Source organism: Strix uralensis, chromosome 1 (genome assembly GCF_047716275.1).
Source record: "Strix uralensis isolate ZFMK-TIS-50842 chromosome 1, bStrUra1, whole genome shotgun sequence".
Classification (NCBI taxonomy): Eukaryota; Metazoa; Chordata; class Aves; order Strigiformes; family Strigidae; genus Strix; species Strix uralensis.
In genome coordinates, this window is record NC_133972.1 from 145,511,515 (window position 1) to 145,528,684 (window position 17,170).

The 17,170-nt window shown below is 36.2% G+C and overlaps 1 protein-coding gene across 1 annotated transcript in view; it reads right to left on the bottom strand.

Annotated features, from left to right (window-relative positions):
* Positions 1-17,170, bottom strand: part of CNGB3 (cyclic nucleotide gated channel subunit beta 3) — a 76,684-nt gene that overhangs the window by 30,683 nt on the left and 28,831 nt on the right. The window contains exons 4-10 of the mRNA XM_074859453.1: positions 13,122-13,276; positions 11,505-11,690; positions 10,721-10,929; positions 8,828-8,878; positions 6,804-6,890; positions 5,448-5,512; positions 1,455-1,577 (exon numbers count right to left, since the gene is read on the bottom strand). Coding sequence (XP_074715554.1) covers positions 1,455-1,577; positions 5,448-5,512; positions 6,804-6,890; positions 8,828-8,878; positions 10,721-10,929; positions 11,505-11,690; positions 13,122-13,276 — 876 coding nt within the window. The remainder of the gene's footprint in view (positions 1-1,454; positions 1,578-5,447; positions 5,513-6,803; positions 6,891-8,827; positions 8,879-10,720; positions 10,930-11,504; positions 11,691-13,121; positions 13,277-17,170) is intronic.

Here is a 17,170-nt window from a genome sequence, read left to right on the forward strand (position 1 = left end):
TCATGGAAAAGGTATCACAAAATATTAAAAAACCTGACCTTTGCCTCTAGGCACAACATCATTGTCTGTGATCAAGCTAGCAAATAATTTCTACCAATTGTTTCCCTGTGTGAAATGTAAAATATTCTTGTCCATGAAAAACAGGAAGACTTTCTTGCCTGTTCTCTAGGCTGTTCTGAAGAAACATTAAAAACCTGAAGGCTGAGTAAGTGCTTTACTTTCAGAGTTTTCAGGTTGCTCAGTCTTAGTTACTTTAATTATGAGGCAAGTATTCCCAAGAATAACATTAACAAAAATAGCTATAATGGAAATTCGTTCTGCATTTTTCTTGTCAGATTTCTGGACGCCTTGATCCTGTGAATAAATATCTGTGTATAAACTTACATAAGTGGTCCCACTGAGCTCCATGACCCTGCTTGCACATGTCTGACTGCAGTACTCAATCTGTGCATTTTAGTGGAAACTTCAGCCATGTCACTTTTTGACAGAAAACCTTAATTATAAGAAATCAATGCTGCTTTACAAAAAGTGTGTTTTAATCTCAAAGGCTATTTTCTTACCCTTCAAGACAGGGACTTCACACTAAACTTATGAAGTGACAAAATTACAAACAAGAGGATCACGTCTCCAAGAGAAATGTGAGAAGTTGTTTAAAGGGTAGTTTATAACAGCAGTAGTATAGTGTGTGTGGTTTTGTGAAGAATGTAATTAATGAACTAATTGAGCTTCTGTGGCTTTAACTATATTATGGCCTTTGAAAGAAATGAATGTTCATTCATCTGAACCTACTAGATATGTTTTCATATAACTACACACAAAATATATTATGACTTTGCTATTTTCTCTTGCTTCCTCTCCATCATCTTAATGAATGTCCCTTACTTGGTACCGAGACTAGTGCTGTCACAAGGAGTTTGTGGAAAAGTGTGCCAATACCCAGTCCTTCCCATTGGAGACACTCTACCACATGTTTCAGCATGACCTTCTGAAATGATCAGAGAAAGTGGGTGGATTTTTTCAGACCAATCTCCATGGCGTTTAGGACTAAAATGTTGCATTTTAAAGACAAAATGCTGTGTAGCAGAAAAAAAACCCGTGCCTCTGATTCCTCTGAGGCATTGTTCTGCAATCCTTCTAACAGTTCCCATGTGCGTATGTAATCAGTAAGTTTAATTTATGACCCTTGTTGCTTTCTAAATGTTTAATTAAGTTAGTGCTTAGCACTGACTCATAAACCTATAAAAGCTGAAAGTGGTAAACTGATTATTCACTGCACCTGCCCACTAAATATGTTAGTAATGAAAGCTGCTAATCAGCAGTCATGGTGCTAAAAGATTGCTATCCAAGCAGTTGTAAAGTAAGGGCATATCCTGCAATCAAAGGCATGGGAAAAGGAGAGGGATTCAGGAAGGAGCAAAATCAACAAAAATCTCTTGCAAGAGAAAAGGACTTACATGTTTCCTTTGCCGTCGTACACCCATCTAGTGCTGCCAAGTCCTTCATAGTCTGAAGCCCAATAATACAGGCATGCATTAAGGTGCAAGATAAACAACAAGTATCCAGTTGTTCGAATGACCCTATAAAAGTCAACACATTCCTGTAAAACAGCTTACATTTTTCCTTCCTTTTAATATGGAACCCATTGCTTTTTTGGATCAACAATGTTTATGTTAAGCATCCACTAAGTAGTTCCCCACCTGTATTGATTCTGTGAAAGAATAGCTGGCCGTTACCTGTCTCTCACATTTGTCCAAGGTCAAACAAATACCTTTTCTAGAATATTTGACACAGAGTAATTTTTAAATTATGGTTTCCTGTGAACTTTATAATCTACTTCTTTAACTGCTTATGAATATTTACAGAAATTTGAAGCTATATTAATGAGGCTAAAGGGTACAAATTAACATGTTTGCCAAAGTGTTCAAGATAGGCTCTAAACTTGTGAACTAAAGCCAAGAAATGTCTGAGGTCAGAAACGAACCGCTTTACAAGAGCTGTGCTAGGAAGCCTGCAGTAGATCCGCTAAATAGTATGATTTAGTGGCTATAGCAGGGGTTATATCATTCCTAATCCCAGTTCTTATGCTTATGGCCAGTTCTCTGAAGAATGCCAGTGATGAACTACTTAAGCACCAAGCAGCTTTCTGTTTAATACAATAATGATCTCATTGTATATCCTCTGTTCAGTGCATGGAGGTCAAAAGAAAGATCTGGAATTAGCTCTCCATTCAAATATCCATACAGACAAGTGATAAATAAATAGGAAAAGTACAGAACTTGCCTAAACACAGGGAGGCTGGTACATAATGAGTTCATCTGCTACAGCTAGAATTCAATGCAGTTTGCAGTGCACAGTAACTGAGTGCATGGTTTTATGAAAATTTAATAAGATCTAAGTTAGATAAACTAAGTTAGATAAACTAAGATAATGACAGATAATATCTCTGTGGTTGCTTCTGTATTATACACTCCTTTGCTGGTTCTTCAGGTGCCATTGCATGCCCTCCTTCACCTCTCCATGCCATTAAGCAATCTGTCTACATGTACTCTTCTTCTTTAGGATGTTGGCAAATGAATGCCACTTCTGTTTAAACGTTGATGTTCTTCCAGGACAGTTCTGTTTAGGGTTGCAAGCTACTGAGAGCTACTGAGAACAGATAGGTGGTGTGATCTAGTAATAATGCAATGTTGACCATGCTGGGTCTTGTGCACAAGTCTGAATCCATGCAAGTGGACTCCTGAGATCTGAATAAAGGTTCTGGAAGCCTTTGCTACAATATGTATTATATTTCTCTAAGCACATGTTGAATCTACCACAATGGGTAGATAAGATGTAGTAACTTTTGCTAGCTCTATTCCTACAAATTCAAACCAATGAGTTTGAGAAGAAAATCCACCCAGGCACATACACTTTCTGCGTAGTTTGACATTATACAGTTAATTGGTGCCTTATCACTCAAATGGTGACCATACCAAGATCTCAGATCAAAACAACATTGCTACATTCAAATAAAATGCAGTAGTTCACATAAATAACCTGACTTCTTATATTTTTTTTAGCTCCCATTTGTACTTTTCCTCTGTATAACTACCTCTCTTCTCCATTTGCCCTTTTTCTTTCCTTACCCTTATGCATTCTAGTAAGCCAATTAAAAGATCTTTGCTGTATAAATGTTTTTATCAATGAGCACCTCAAAAACTGAGAGTCAGTGTTTTCTGAAGTATCTTTTAAAGCATTGTATCAGGTCATGGCATGACGTATTTAATAGGTGTTTTTACAAATACAAAATATAATATTTTGGTAGCACAGTATGCAGACATTTGTTTTCTACCACAAACCTTAGCAATGCACTGATGGGAAAGTCTATAGATAATAAAGCATCAATACTGTTAACCCTATATATGCTGAGCAATACATGTGTTCTACCATTGCTTTTCTGTACATCTTCGGTGGGATTTAAAACTGCATTTTAGTTATGAAGAGTGCTCTATTTTACACATTTCAAGTTTCTGACCTCTTAACAGTATGAAGGAGAAAATTATTTCACTTGGTGATAATTACTTCTGTAATTTATATTCTGCAACTGATTTAATATTAGAAAATATAAGTAGGCCTGTGGCCAGGAAGCAAAGACACAAGCAGCAACACACAGTTGTGGCACTCAACCAATACCATGTTACAAAACTCTCTAAAAAAGGCAGAACAGCTTTGCAGAGTAGCTGGCTCTGTCTTTCCAGCTACTTTGCACATTTTACAGGACCAGGGAGGTCTTGCTGTGTGTGTCTTAGCCTTTCTAAATGAATACCTTCCTCGTTTTTTGGCACACGAATCAACACCACATCCTTCAAAGTTAGGCTAGTTTGAAGATATGCACATCCCATTCTCAACTTATACTTTAAACAACCATTTCCCATTCCATACTTTTATATAGTGTGAAACTCTGTCCCTTGTAAAACTACCTATTTGGGTGAAAATGGGTTTGCTAATTTTTCCCATTTCCTTGAAATCCATATACAGACAACATTATTGTTACATGTGAACTAATTACTTAATTCAAAACCATCTGTATTAAAAATCTATATCTCCCAGTACTAACTGCAAATATTATAGGAGATACCAAAAAGTCATTGAATTATGACTCCAATGCAAAGAATGTAATATGGAAAACAATTAATTAATTTTAAAAGTCCTCAACATTAGAAAAAGTTAAAAAGTATAAAAAAGACAGATGAAAACCAATTCTTTTTAATGAGATTAGAAACTGGAGAAGATAGGAGAGACGGTAATTCAGAAACTGACAAGGAATTTCTTCATCTTGGTGGAAATTCAGAGAAGCCTTCTCTTGTACAACAAGAATTTAAAAAAAGAAAGGAAAAAAAAAAAAAACCCACAAAAGACTCTCCAATAAGTGAGAGGGTAACATAAGAATAAGCTTTCTGGAGATCAACATCTCAAAAATACTTTAGCAGAACTTTCAAACTTCTAAGTTCTGTTTTATTTCACAGGTACATGAAAATATGAAAGAGATGGTGTTTCAACCTCCTTTTCAAATTTGGTTTCTAAATCTCATAAAATGTCTCAGTTGCAATGTATAAGTACCAAGTCTACCTTTTAATTACAATAATCTCTGACATAGAATAAGATAGTAAACAACAGACCCTTATTTCTGCAACAGCAGCACACAGGAACAATACAAGGCCCAAAACTGGGACAGGGAAATCAGTTTAGGAACTGCACAAGATAAGCTGACATTGACAGTAGATGAGAATAATGGTGACAGAGTAGATGGGTTCCTTGGGTCTTAGCAGCATCACCGACAGCTGAGGGGCCTATGAAACTTGCCATAACCATGTCTATGGACTGCTTGATTTGGATTCAAAATTCTTCCTGTCAGTGCAGAAGGTGAGAACATAGTGCAGTAGACAACAGTTATAATCACTATTTGAGATCTGTGCTGAACTGATTCTCATTCCAAGTTGTCAATGCAGTGGAGGATCAAGTTTCTGTATGTGCCACGTCCACGGTGAGTGCATATTTGAAGAAAAATGTTGAAACAGCTTAAGCTCATAACTCTTATTAAGTACAAATAAACAGCTACTGAGGATTTGGCATTGCTATTAGCAACCTAAAGAAACTGATCTTTAGCTCTTTCACTAAAGAAACTTCTTTCTGATACTTCTGGTCCATTACATTTTGGCAGGAGACTCAGTTTGGTGAACATTTTGCCTGAATGGGGCCAGCTGAACTGAGCTAGACTTCATTGTGAATGAAGCTTTACATTTATTATTTTAATGATTACAGTAAAGACAACTATTTTAAAAAATCTTAAATTGAACAGTTAAAGATGTATCGTATTCCACCCAGTGCCTCACTGACAACTCATGAAATCAAATGAAATGCCTTCTGTGCCAAGCTTGGCATGCTACAAGAGTATAATAAACACATACCTGTAGATGTATGCTTTGTCCAGAATAGCTTCCAAACGATCATTAAACTCAAAGAATGTGTTATGCTGAATGGAAAACAAATGAAAGTAATCCAATCACTATTCTTCATCACATGTCTTTTCATAATAGAACTGACATTAGTTCACATACACATTTTGAAAATAATGGATTTTTCAGTAGTCTGACTTTCTTTAAACATTTAACTAAAAGGTGAAATGCAAAATAAAAATGAAAACTGAGTTAAACATTGTTTTGGGTGTTGAGTGTCCCATTAATCTGATTATAGAAATAGCCTTGCTGTTTGGGTCAGACTGCTGCAGATGAATGACTTCTCTTCCTCAAACATATATAATTGCTTGGGTAACTTTATCAGAGTGAATTACATGCATAAAAATCCCTTCTTTCTCTTTCTGAAATTCCAATAATTCTTCAGTAAGTGATCATATGTATCAACAACTACATGCTAGACAATATACCATGTAGTATCAATTGCTACAGTATCAAGTTCTTCCTGTTAATTATCTGTAGTTTACCTTTAGTGATAGCCCTTTATATTCACATGTATCTTTTTACTTTGTTTTTGTTCAGTACACATCTGTTTGCCTAATATGAGGTACTATTTAACTTTTCATTCTCTCATATTGTTTCAGTTCTGATTTATGGAATTTTGAAGTTTTGTTGAAAACTGAATTGAAGAACACCCTCATTTTATTCTCAGAGTTCTTGTCTATCCCCCCAGCTATAAATGAAAGCCAATTCTTTGTCAATATATTGATTGTGTGAATGGGAATGTATTTAGCCGCAGAGTGGCCTGCTAGGTACCATGAAATGTAGGGAGAGTGCTGTTGTCTAATCTCTTCTCAGCCCCTTCATTGCGCAACTCCAGATGTCTTCGGACTCAATAATAAAAGTGGATTTATGCTTCTTAAATATGCTGTGTATGGTTTATATTGTCCATAAAATTCCCTCCTTTGCTTTTAAACACCTGACATTACTAACAGAAGGGGAAAAGACATTGGCATTAATTAATGATCTTAAATTAATTTTTTTTGATCTTTGAAAGCTAAACAGGTAATTTAAGATTAATCTAATTTAAATAATGGAAACAAACCAGCCTTAATCACAAAACACCTTTTGAAAGTAGGAAATAATAAAGTCAGAATAAGAGAATAAAGGCTTCATTTGGCCAGACTACATCTTGTATTTTTTTTTGGTTTGTTTACTTATGTTGTATCTTATCCTGAAGATATTTTCCATTTTCTAAATTTCATACTCCTAAATATTATAAAGAAATTCCAATTGAGTTGTAAAAACATTTATGTGTGGTTAGCCATCCATCAGTAACACAGATCTTACCTTTAGCATCCTATTTGCTCTAAATGCTGGGTTAAATCCAAAGAAGAAGTATAAAACTTCAAATGGTAATACTGATATCACATCGAGCTGTTGAAGAGCAGAGGTCAATTTAAATGGCGCAATAATCATAATGTACTTCCTTGCTGTCATAAACTTACTTAGATTGAATCATGATTGGGTATATTTGTGAACAGTCAGCATGCTAAGCCCGTAACTTCCCAAGTGCTGGCAGGCAAGATTATCTCTTTGAAAACACCAACAGCTTTGCTCCTCTGCCCTATTTTTAAGTCCCCCATGCCTGAGATTTTAATCTGTTTCATGGGGATTATTAACAGTATCTCAGATATTTGATTACTAATACATTATGTTATTTGAATTATAGTTCTGACAAGACTAAAATGGTAGGCATGTGGCTGGTGAGTGGAGGTGGGAAGAGCACTCCAGAAGCACTTAGAAGTCCTACAGTTTTTAAAACCATACTGTCTAAAGCAATCTGGGGGAGCATAAATTAGACTCTTTGCTTGCAACCTGCAGAATCCATGTGTTCCAAATAACAGACTCATCATAGGATGATTTTTTTTAAAATAGATATTGTCTTTTGTTATATTTGGATGCTGCTTCTTCCCCTATCGCTAAGATGTTCAACATCTCCCTGCAGTCCATCAACTGTGTGATTACTCTTCTTATCTGCCTACTTTATTCTTTCCAATAATTCTGTGGAGAGAAGGAAAGTTGTGGCAAACTTGGCTTTGTCTTTTTAAAGATCCTGTGATGTCTTGCTCTGTTGCTGATATCATTTAGGGACAAAAGAGGGATGTGGAACTGTAGGCTTCATCTCACTGTAATCAGAAATGCTTTTGCTCTGAGAGATGCAACTCATGTTGGCAGCAACTAGCCTGCAGCACTGACCTTTTATGCCATGCAAGTCTGATACAGTTAATACCTGAACTCTGGTGAAAAAAGCAAACCAAAACAAAAAATTGATTGAGGCCAAACAGCCTTTTATGGCCTCTCTCCCTCTCTTAGACACATGTCTAAGAGGAGGCAAAATTTATTCAGAAGTGTTTTAAATGTCAGCAACTGTTAATTAGTACTTAATCATATGACAAATTCTCAGATTGTATCTATATCTTGTATGTCATGAGAACACTCAACTCTCATTAGTTTCTGCAGAAATCAAGAGCACTAAACATACTGCAAGCGCGAACTTAAAATACAACCATACATACCCACTTAGTTCTCTTGCTGTAAGCTTGGCCTTGTCCTACTCACTTGCCTGTATAGTGTATATCCTGCACTTTTGGATAGCTTAACTTCAAGTATATAAGTAGTGACACCACAGTCACTGAGACAAATTTATCTCTGAAACAAGGCAGGTGCAAAAGTATTTACAGAAGAGGAGGGGGCAATAACAGAGTTCAGAGATGTGGGCTCTGTCACAAAGCTATATGTGTATCAGGAATTCAATAGACTACCTATCCTCTGTTGGCGAAAACAATATTTAGGAACAAAATGAACAATTTTCGGAAATCAAATGCATCTTTGTTTCTACAAATTGCAAAAATCACAAATCTTAGTTTGAATTTTTGTTTACTTGTGTGAGTGATGACCTATTCTGTATCACAAAATAATTCATGAGCTCACTGAATGCAGTTATCTAATTTCAAGACTTTTAATTTTATTATATAATGAATCTCTGGCAAACTGTGCTATTGCCTTTCAGTGTGTGTGTGGATGGCCTTGCACAAATTCATCAAACCAGAGAATTTTATTAATTCTATTTTATCAGTTTATTATTATTCAGAATTAATATTTATAATTGCATTTATAATTATTCTGTTTTACAATTAAACACTGTTTATGAAGATGGCAGTCTTTAGTTGGTGAGCACTGACATGCCATGAAGCCAATGTTTTCTGGTGATGTTCTTAAACCAACAGTGATTTCTAGTGAATGAAAAAAATTCTATGAAATCCTACAGTCTGAACTTACATATTGACATCAATAACACAAGGTCTGCTTACCCAAAACTTCATAGAGCTGTGGTAGAATTTCTTCATTTCCACTCTGTCTGACTACAGTAATAATGAAAGGAGAAAAAGGCATAGTCAACAACAGAATGTCAAGAATGAGCCTCTGATACTTGATAACAATTATTGTCTTCTAATACTAGGCATGATCAGAGTTGTATTAATGGTGGTCTAAAAGTATGAATGGAGCAATACCTGTAGGAAGAAGTGGTATTTTTATTAGACCAGTTTACATTAAGCCAGATTTTATTAGAACTATTTGAAAATATCAGGTTTGGTGTTTGTCTGATTTTTTCCATGTCTGGCTGTTGGTCTAGCAGAGTACATTACATTTTTCCCACAAATCTTCCCTCTCAGACATCTGTACCAGTTGGTGCTTGACCCAAACCCCTTCAATTTCAGGGCAAAGACTCCATTTGACTTCAGTGGTTCCAAGAAAAATGCAAAGAATGTTTCTGATGGTGCTGTACAAAATTAGCTCTTTGAAAGCTAGCATTAACATGCTAGCATTATTAGCATTATAATAATCAACATTGCATTCATTAGTAATGATTAGCTATTTACTTTTAAATTGCTCTCTATGGGAACTGATGCTAATACCTTAATAAGAAAGGGTAATCACAAATATCTAAAGAAATATATTTATTATTATACTTTCTGTATTTATACCAGGGACACTTTAAAAATAGCTTTAAAATCTTAGGATATGTCCATGTCAAATTTTCATTATTATCAGTTTAAGCATTAAACTAAATGCAGGAGATCAGGCAGTAGATGATCTCTTCACACACTAAAATCTATGAATTGTACAAACAGCTTAAAGGGAAATACAAGGTAAGTTTCCTACATTAGAGTTTTAACCTTGTTCATAAAACTTGAGTTTTGCAGGATTTAGGCAAGATTGCCAGTTACTGAATGTCTTGACATGGAAAAATAGATTACACTGCACTGCATTTAATATCTATCCAAACTATATTTGCACAGTTTTATCTGAGATTCCTCTGTAAAGGTATCAGTAATATCTTGTATGCACAACGTGTAAAATTTTATGTAAAATCACTGAACTAAATCTAGTTCCAAATTACATTTGACGACACATAATTTTGAATTTTCTGCCTGTTGGGCACAGTAGTGTCACACTTAAGTTATCTAATCTCATTTTGTTCTGCATTAGGTTTTCTTTTATAAGAAGTTAAAGAATCAAAAGTAGGAAAAATTTCAAAGAAGAGTTAATGTTCTACATGCCCTTTTGGTATGTTAAGGACAAGCTTTTACCTTTTTTCTGATACTTGCTTAGAGTTTTATTTTGCATTTTTCTATAAAAAGGTAACACAAAAATAGTAGCAAGAAGCAAAATCGAATGTACATATTTTCCCAAAATAAAATACCTCAAATAAATTATTTTCAAAGCATCCTGAAATCACAGTCTCACAATCTGTAACAGAACATGCATATCCTGTCCAGCCCTAGCACAATATACTCTGTCTTCAGCTATGATTCTTGCACAAGGTGAATAGAAAGTTGAAAGTTTCACACAAACAAACATGTGCATACATGTATGAGTACATAGTCATATAACCACAGATTCCAGTGAAGATCCTGGTGAGAAAGAGCTTTATGCCTGTTCCGACTGCTCTCATCTGTTACTTTCAAATCTGTTTTTTCTTTTTTTTAAGAATATAGACAATGGATATGTTTCCTTCTTCCAAAATAGGATAATTGAAAGTCAGTGAAGTATCCTATACCTATCCATAGGTATCCTTTGATAAATAAAAAAGTTACATAGATTTGACATAACAGGAAAAATTGTGTCACATTAGAGGGAATTTCTACAATGTACTTTAACACACACCTACTATCAGTGGAAATTCCATGTACAATACTTACTATTATATCTCCACCTTTTAAAAATTGCACTCGGGGCTGGAAAATCAGTAAGTCACAGAGGTAGCAGATATCACAAATGATGTCTACGGTAAGCCAATATATTGTATTACTTGGGGTTTGATATGGGAACACAAAACGAAGGGGAAGAAACCAGCAATTCCAATTATAGGCGACTGTCACAAGCATGAGCCATGCTAAGTAGCGGCGATCTGAAAGAAAAAAAACATTGATTCTACAAGCATGAACTTAGAATCTTTTCTCATTCCTTTAGACACATTTATTCTACTGATGTCTCTGGGAATGTTTCTGCCCAGAACAGCCTACCATTATCCCTTTTTCAACAGCACAGACTGCTAAAGTGATATAGGTTGGAACTAGGAGTCACACAAAGAATTTGCAAAGGGGAAAAAGGATGAGTTTATCAGAGCATATAGAATTTAATGCATCTGAAGAAACTTGATACATTTTGCATGCTCCTGGTGTATAACTGACAAAAGAATCGTTTGGCCCTAATGAAGGGGACAAATTCTAGATCAAGAATCAGAAGACTTTGGTTTTAATTGTGGTTGGTTTGCATATCAGCTTTGTGCATACCATCTTTATAACTGTTGTCACTTTTCATGTCTTCTCCCTGTTTGGAATAAATGTTCTTTAGGGCAGGATCTACACGTCCCTCTGAGTCGCAAACTGGAATGTGGATCTTATGGTGGCTCAGAGGTACGATGTGATACTAGGTCACTTCAATATGTCTTTACCCCATTCTATTGCATAGCTTTTAATTTACCTGTGTATGAGTCTATGCTGTCTGGTAGCTGCAGATACTCCATGTATTTTTTCAGTGGAGTTTTTTTGAATTTACAGCACAGCATATCGCAGTAATGATCCTCCTCTGGCTTTACTTCTGTGTCATCAATCTTTTCTTCTTTTTTTTCTTCTTTTGGTTGAGGTGGAGGCTTCTTCTTTGATGGTGCTAGCCACATAGAATGCCGCAAATGGTGACATTTTAATTGTGCCTCTCTTGCAACACCCTGTTTTAATGTGTACAAGAGCCTCACCATGTTAAACACTTTTCTGAAAACACTTGGTAGTGACTAAAGCTACAATTCATTATGAATGCATTATGAATGAATTAGAAAACAGATTGGAGAATAAAATCACCACTGATATAATCAGGTATATCTGCTATCAAGAACAGGGCACCTCATGTTACAGAGTACAACTGTATTTCCTTGGACAGTGCCCACAACTAATGCCATAAAAGACTGACAAGGAATAAGGTAATTCATAATTCAGAATTCATTAACGTAACTGGGCATTTCTCTTTTCATGACTGTTGCAAATAATGTATGCAGTTAGGATGGAGATAAGAAAATATGTCTGTGCCATAGGCTGATCTCTCCCCTCTTCTGAGACCTGATACACAAGATGCAGCAGGTGAAAATAATGGGAAGCCTATGGTTTTTTATGTTTCTAGGCTTAGAAAAGTCTTGTGGCACTCCTTTGAGTCAGGTTCTTTCAGCTTTGGGCTGGATAATTTTGTCCACACTTTTGTCCCATTAATACTAGTAGCTTTGCCTCTGACTAGGATAAACAAAAGAAACTGGTAAAATGGATCTATAATGATTTAAGAAATAAATGATTGTAAGTTCTACAAAGAGAACAAAAGAGGTAAATGACCAAAGAAATAGTTTAAAAAAATGTCCTTTATCAGCTGTCATAGTTTATAATACTTTAGGCACTATTTTTTACAGCTTATTAAAAAAAGAGGTAGGCAATAAACAGCTTCTAAAATATGTCAGAATATAAAATCACCACACTGAGTTCTTTGTGAAAGGAAAAAAAAAAAAGTCAAACTTTCCTCTGGAGAAGAAAACCATTGTATTTGATTTATGTTTTGTATTTTGTCAAAAGTCAATGTTTAATTAATTTCAGATGAGTTTGCTCTATTCAAAGCATGTACTTATAGTCCTCAGTGTGTCTGGAAGATTGGTGCTATGGCTAATATTTTATTTACTTTTAAACAGCAGATCTAATCTCAAAGTGACTAATATCTATTCATATGTATGTTTATTCATATGTTTCAGATTCATCACCATGAATAAACCTATCTGGGATCTATTTTAAAATATAGAAAACTTCTTGACAGGGGTGATTCTAGACATTGCCTAAGGTTTTTCCCCAAAAATCTTCAGTGATGGGGTTCAAAGGGAGCTCATATCTAAGGACCTGGCTTACTGTAGCTAATATGGATAAACTGACTTCAGTCAGCACAAACTGATCCATTTCAGTGGGTAAACATGCTATACTCACTTGAAAATTTTATCATAGTATTTTCTGTTCCCACACAATAATTTTAAGCTTTAAACACAGCGAATGCACAGCCATTTCTGGAGTCACTTACAAGCTGTAGGACTGCCTTCAGGGGAGGACAGCACTGGGTCTTTCAGCTTTTCCTTATAGACTGTTGCCCTTTCCCGCATTTTTCTGACAATCTCTTGAAGTTGGGCATCAGCATACTCATTTGGTTGGAAAACTGAAGGTGTTGGCTTCGGTGTGCTAATTAAAACAAAAGGAAAAAAGCTTAATGTACTGGAAAGAATGCTAATTCTTCTGAGCAGGTCAGACATTAAGACTGGATCTTTACTGGCCACAGTGCTTATTCACATCACTTAATTCATGGTAAGTGGACACTTAAGTTCACTGCTTTTGCTTCCTGTTTATGCCAGCAGCAGTTTACACAATATTTCATGAAGAGGAGGTCATGGTACCCCATGCTCTGTATAGCCCACTATACTAATGACTTCCCACTGTGTCTATATAAGGTCTAGTGCTTATCCTATGTATTTTCTAAGATACAAGGCATGCTCTTCCCATCTGTGCATACAAATATGCTCGTTATTATATGGTAATATCCTAATGATGCCAGGACATAACTGAGTTAAAGACTGATGTGCAGGTGGGGGAGGAGGACTGTGCCTACTTTATGCTTCCTAATATTAGGAAAACTGATTTAATCTAGGTTTTTTAATGGGTATTAGTTAACACAAAGTAAAAAATTAATCTGTTTTACTACATGGAAACAAACTACTAGTGTTCTTCCTGAAGTTTCTTCTGTTTCCACTAAGAGTTTACTCAGGGTCATAGTAACACTGAGCTGATATTCTGGCACTCACAGCATTTCTTCAAACCTGAGGACCGTTGATTTTCGACCACCTGCAATCTCACATTCTGCACTGAAACTAATGCTTTTAATAGGATCTATGCATGCTGTGCAGTCAATTAGAAAATCTAGGTGAGAGTGATTCCTGATCAACTCTTTTGGGCTTATTCATACTTGAAATTTCATCCTCAATTACTTGCTACTGTCTGATTATGCAAACTGGGCTGTTTTGGAGTGCCACCAGCTGGCAGCTGGGCCATGCATTTGGACTTCTCTATCCTAGCATCAACACTTCTCAGCTGTTGTCACACACTGGTGTCAGAGCTAGCTGGTAATGGCTGTGACTGGCACAGGGCAGCTCAAGGCCTCCTTCCACACAGGCTACAACTACCACCCCTGTACTGAAACCCTTTCAGCTATGCCCAGTTGTCCTGGTTTTGGCTAGGATAGAGTTAATTTTCTTCCCAGCAGCTGGTACAGTGCTGTGTTTTGGATTTAGAATGAGAATAATGTTGATAACACACTGATGTTTTAGTTGTTGCTAAGCAGTCGTCAAGGACTCTTCAGCTTCTCATACTGTCCTGCCAGCAAAAGGGCTGGGGGGCACAAGAAGCTGGGAGGAGACATAGCCAGGACAGCTGACCCAGTTCTCTCCTCTGGGGGTGGGGAAGTGAATGAACAGCTGTCCCTTTTGTCACCCAACATGGGGCACAAAGGGTTGAGATAACAACAGATGGAGTACTGTCGTGGTTTAACCCGGCAAGAAGCTAAACACCACACAGCTGTTCATTCACTCCCCCACCCCCAGTGGGATGGAGAAGACAATCAGAAAAAAAAGTTAAATTTGTGGGTTGAGATAAAGACAGTTTAATAGGATAGAAAAGGAAGGGGGAGGGAATAAATAATAATAATAAAGAATTAGAATATACAAAACAAGTGATGCACAGTGCAATTGCTCATCACTTGCTGACCAATGCCCAGCCAGTTCCCAAGCAGCAGCCCCCGGCCAGCTTTCCCCCCAGTTTATATACTGAGCATGACATCATATGGTATGGAATATCCCTCTGGCTAGTTTGGGTCAGCTGTCCTGGCTGTGTCTCCTCCCAGCTTCTTGTGCCCCCCAGCCCTCTTGCTGGCAGGACAGTATGAGAAGCTGAAGAGTCCTTGACCACTGCTTAGCAACAACTAGAACATCAGTGTGTTATCAACATTATTCTCATTCTAAATCCAAAATATAGCACTGTACCAGCTGCTGGGAAGAAAATTAACTCTATCCGAGCCAAACCCAGGACACCAATACAGGGAGTACAGCAGAGAATTGTTCTTTCTTTCTTAACAGTTTTTCAACTCTGTCCCAAATACCATGGGGATGTGGATGTTGCAGCAAGAGAAGAGGCAGACCAGGAGTGAAGCATGCCTGAAATTTCCAGATTCTTCAGAAGACCTTCCCAAACGTGAGTAGAGGGAAAGTGGTATGACAGCAACTTGGGTAGGGAAGAAATGAAAAACACTACAAAGTGATCTTTGAATAAACACAATGTTTCCTCAAGACTTAAACCTACTTTTAAGTTCCTGACAGAAGGAGCCATAACTAAAAAAGGAGAGTGTCAGAGTGGGATGTGTGTAGCTTTTTGAGAAACACAGTTTTCTGAAGACACAACACATATCCTGGTGACCAAGGAAGTATAATTTAAGGATGCAAAAGTCCTTCAGCAATAAAACCATTTGATAAAATGGAGATAAGCTGTTAAAAGCAGAAGAGTCTGGAAGTATGTGCTGCTTATCATTCCTCTAATTTAAGTCTTCTGTAGTGTCTATTTCTTAAAACTCCCCAGACAGAAGATTAATCAAACAGTTCTGATATACTTTGTAATCTTATCACAGTTCCTTTTGTGTCACATATTCCCTTTGCTCAGGCCATCTGCAGTGTAATGAAATCCTTTCTTGTTTTGAGCTAACATGTCACAATTAGTTTCTCACCTTCTATGAAAAGAATTTCAAATAATTCTTACTCTTTGCTGTTGCTGTATTTGCTCAGGGCATTAGCTATCTTATAGTAAAATACACTTATCTCAAGAGCCAAAGGCCCCTTCTATCTGCTTTCTAGGGATAAACTATAAATTGTGTGGGATTTTCCTTTTATTTAACAGCCTTTCCAATAAAATCATGATAGAGGTGACTTTATTATGATTTTGGTGCTTTATCATTGCCATGTAGGCCAAAGGAACCATGTTGTTATTTGGTACTGATTAGACACTATGGGAATTTGTTTAAAGTTATTTGCCCCACAGTTGATAAGAAATTGATTTTCCTTGCCCTACTTCTCATTTGATTTGCATTATCTTCTCTATTATTTTCTAGTAACGAAATGCTTACTTTAGATTTTCTCTGGTTAATACAGATGGGGAAGGTTGCATGTTGAACACTTCATTTGAAAATGTATATTTTACATGTGCTTTATGTGGAGATGCACTTTAAATAGTCTTGGCTAATGAAGCTCATTCTAACTTGGCTAAATCACGTTGAATAAACTTGACTCCATCTCTCACATTAGGTGGTAGGATTCGTCTTTAAGCTGATACGTTATTCTTTAAGCAAATTTATCTCTGACCTTTGTGAAATATGTTGCAATAGGCCTAGATCTATATTACTTAATACACCATATAGTCATTTACAAAGTCAAAATGTTTATTCCCTGTAGAAGTAATAATTTCACATGGCCTAGGAAATGAAGTCAGGACCAAAACTCATGGCCTATGCACACAGTTTTGTTATTACCTCAAACACATTTTGTTTAACAATAACAACATATGTAACAATAGAAGTATAGTAATAATGCAGTTTTCTTATGTTTTTAATTTGTAGGTTTTATCTTTTTAACTTGTAGGTATAAACTTGTTTGTTTAGTGAATAAAATTACAGTGCCTTAATTTTCCCCATGGCAAGAGAAAAGATTTAGACACCTATAGCACAGTGGAAGAAAATGCACTTGAAAGAACAGGCCATGGGAATACTGTGTTGTTGAGTGTGCTAATGTATGTAACATCTGTTAAGTACTGTGACTTGGAAGTTTTCTGTGTTAAGAGTTCAAACAAAACAGGGATCAAGAAATGAAATAGGTTATTTCAGAAAAAATCAAGCTTACCATTTTCGAAGTTGCAATCTAGAGTTTAATTCTTTCTTTTTTGTCCATAAACACCAAATACCTGAGTTCAATTTCATCTTTTATCTACCAGGTGATCCCTGAGAAAATGTATTTCAGAAATGTATGCTGCTGCCTGAAAAATATC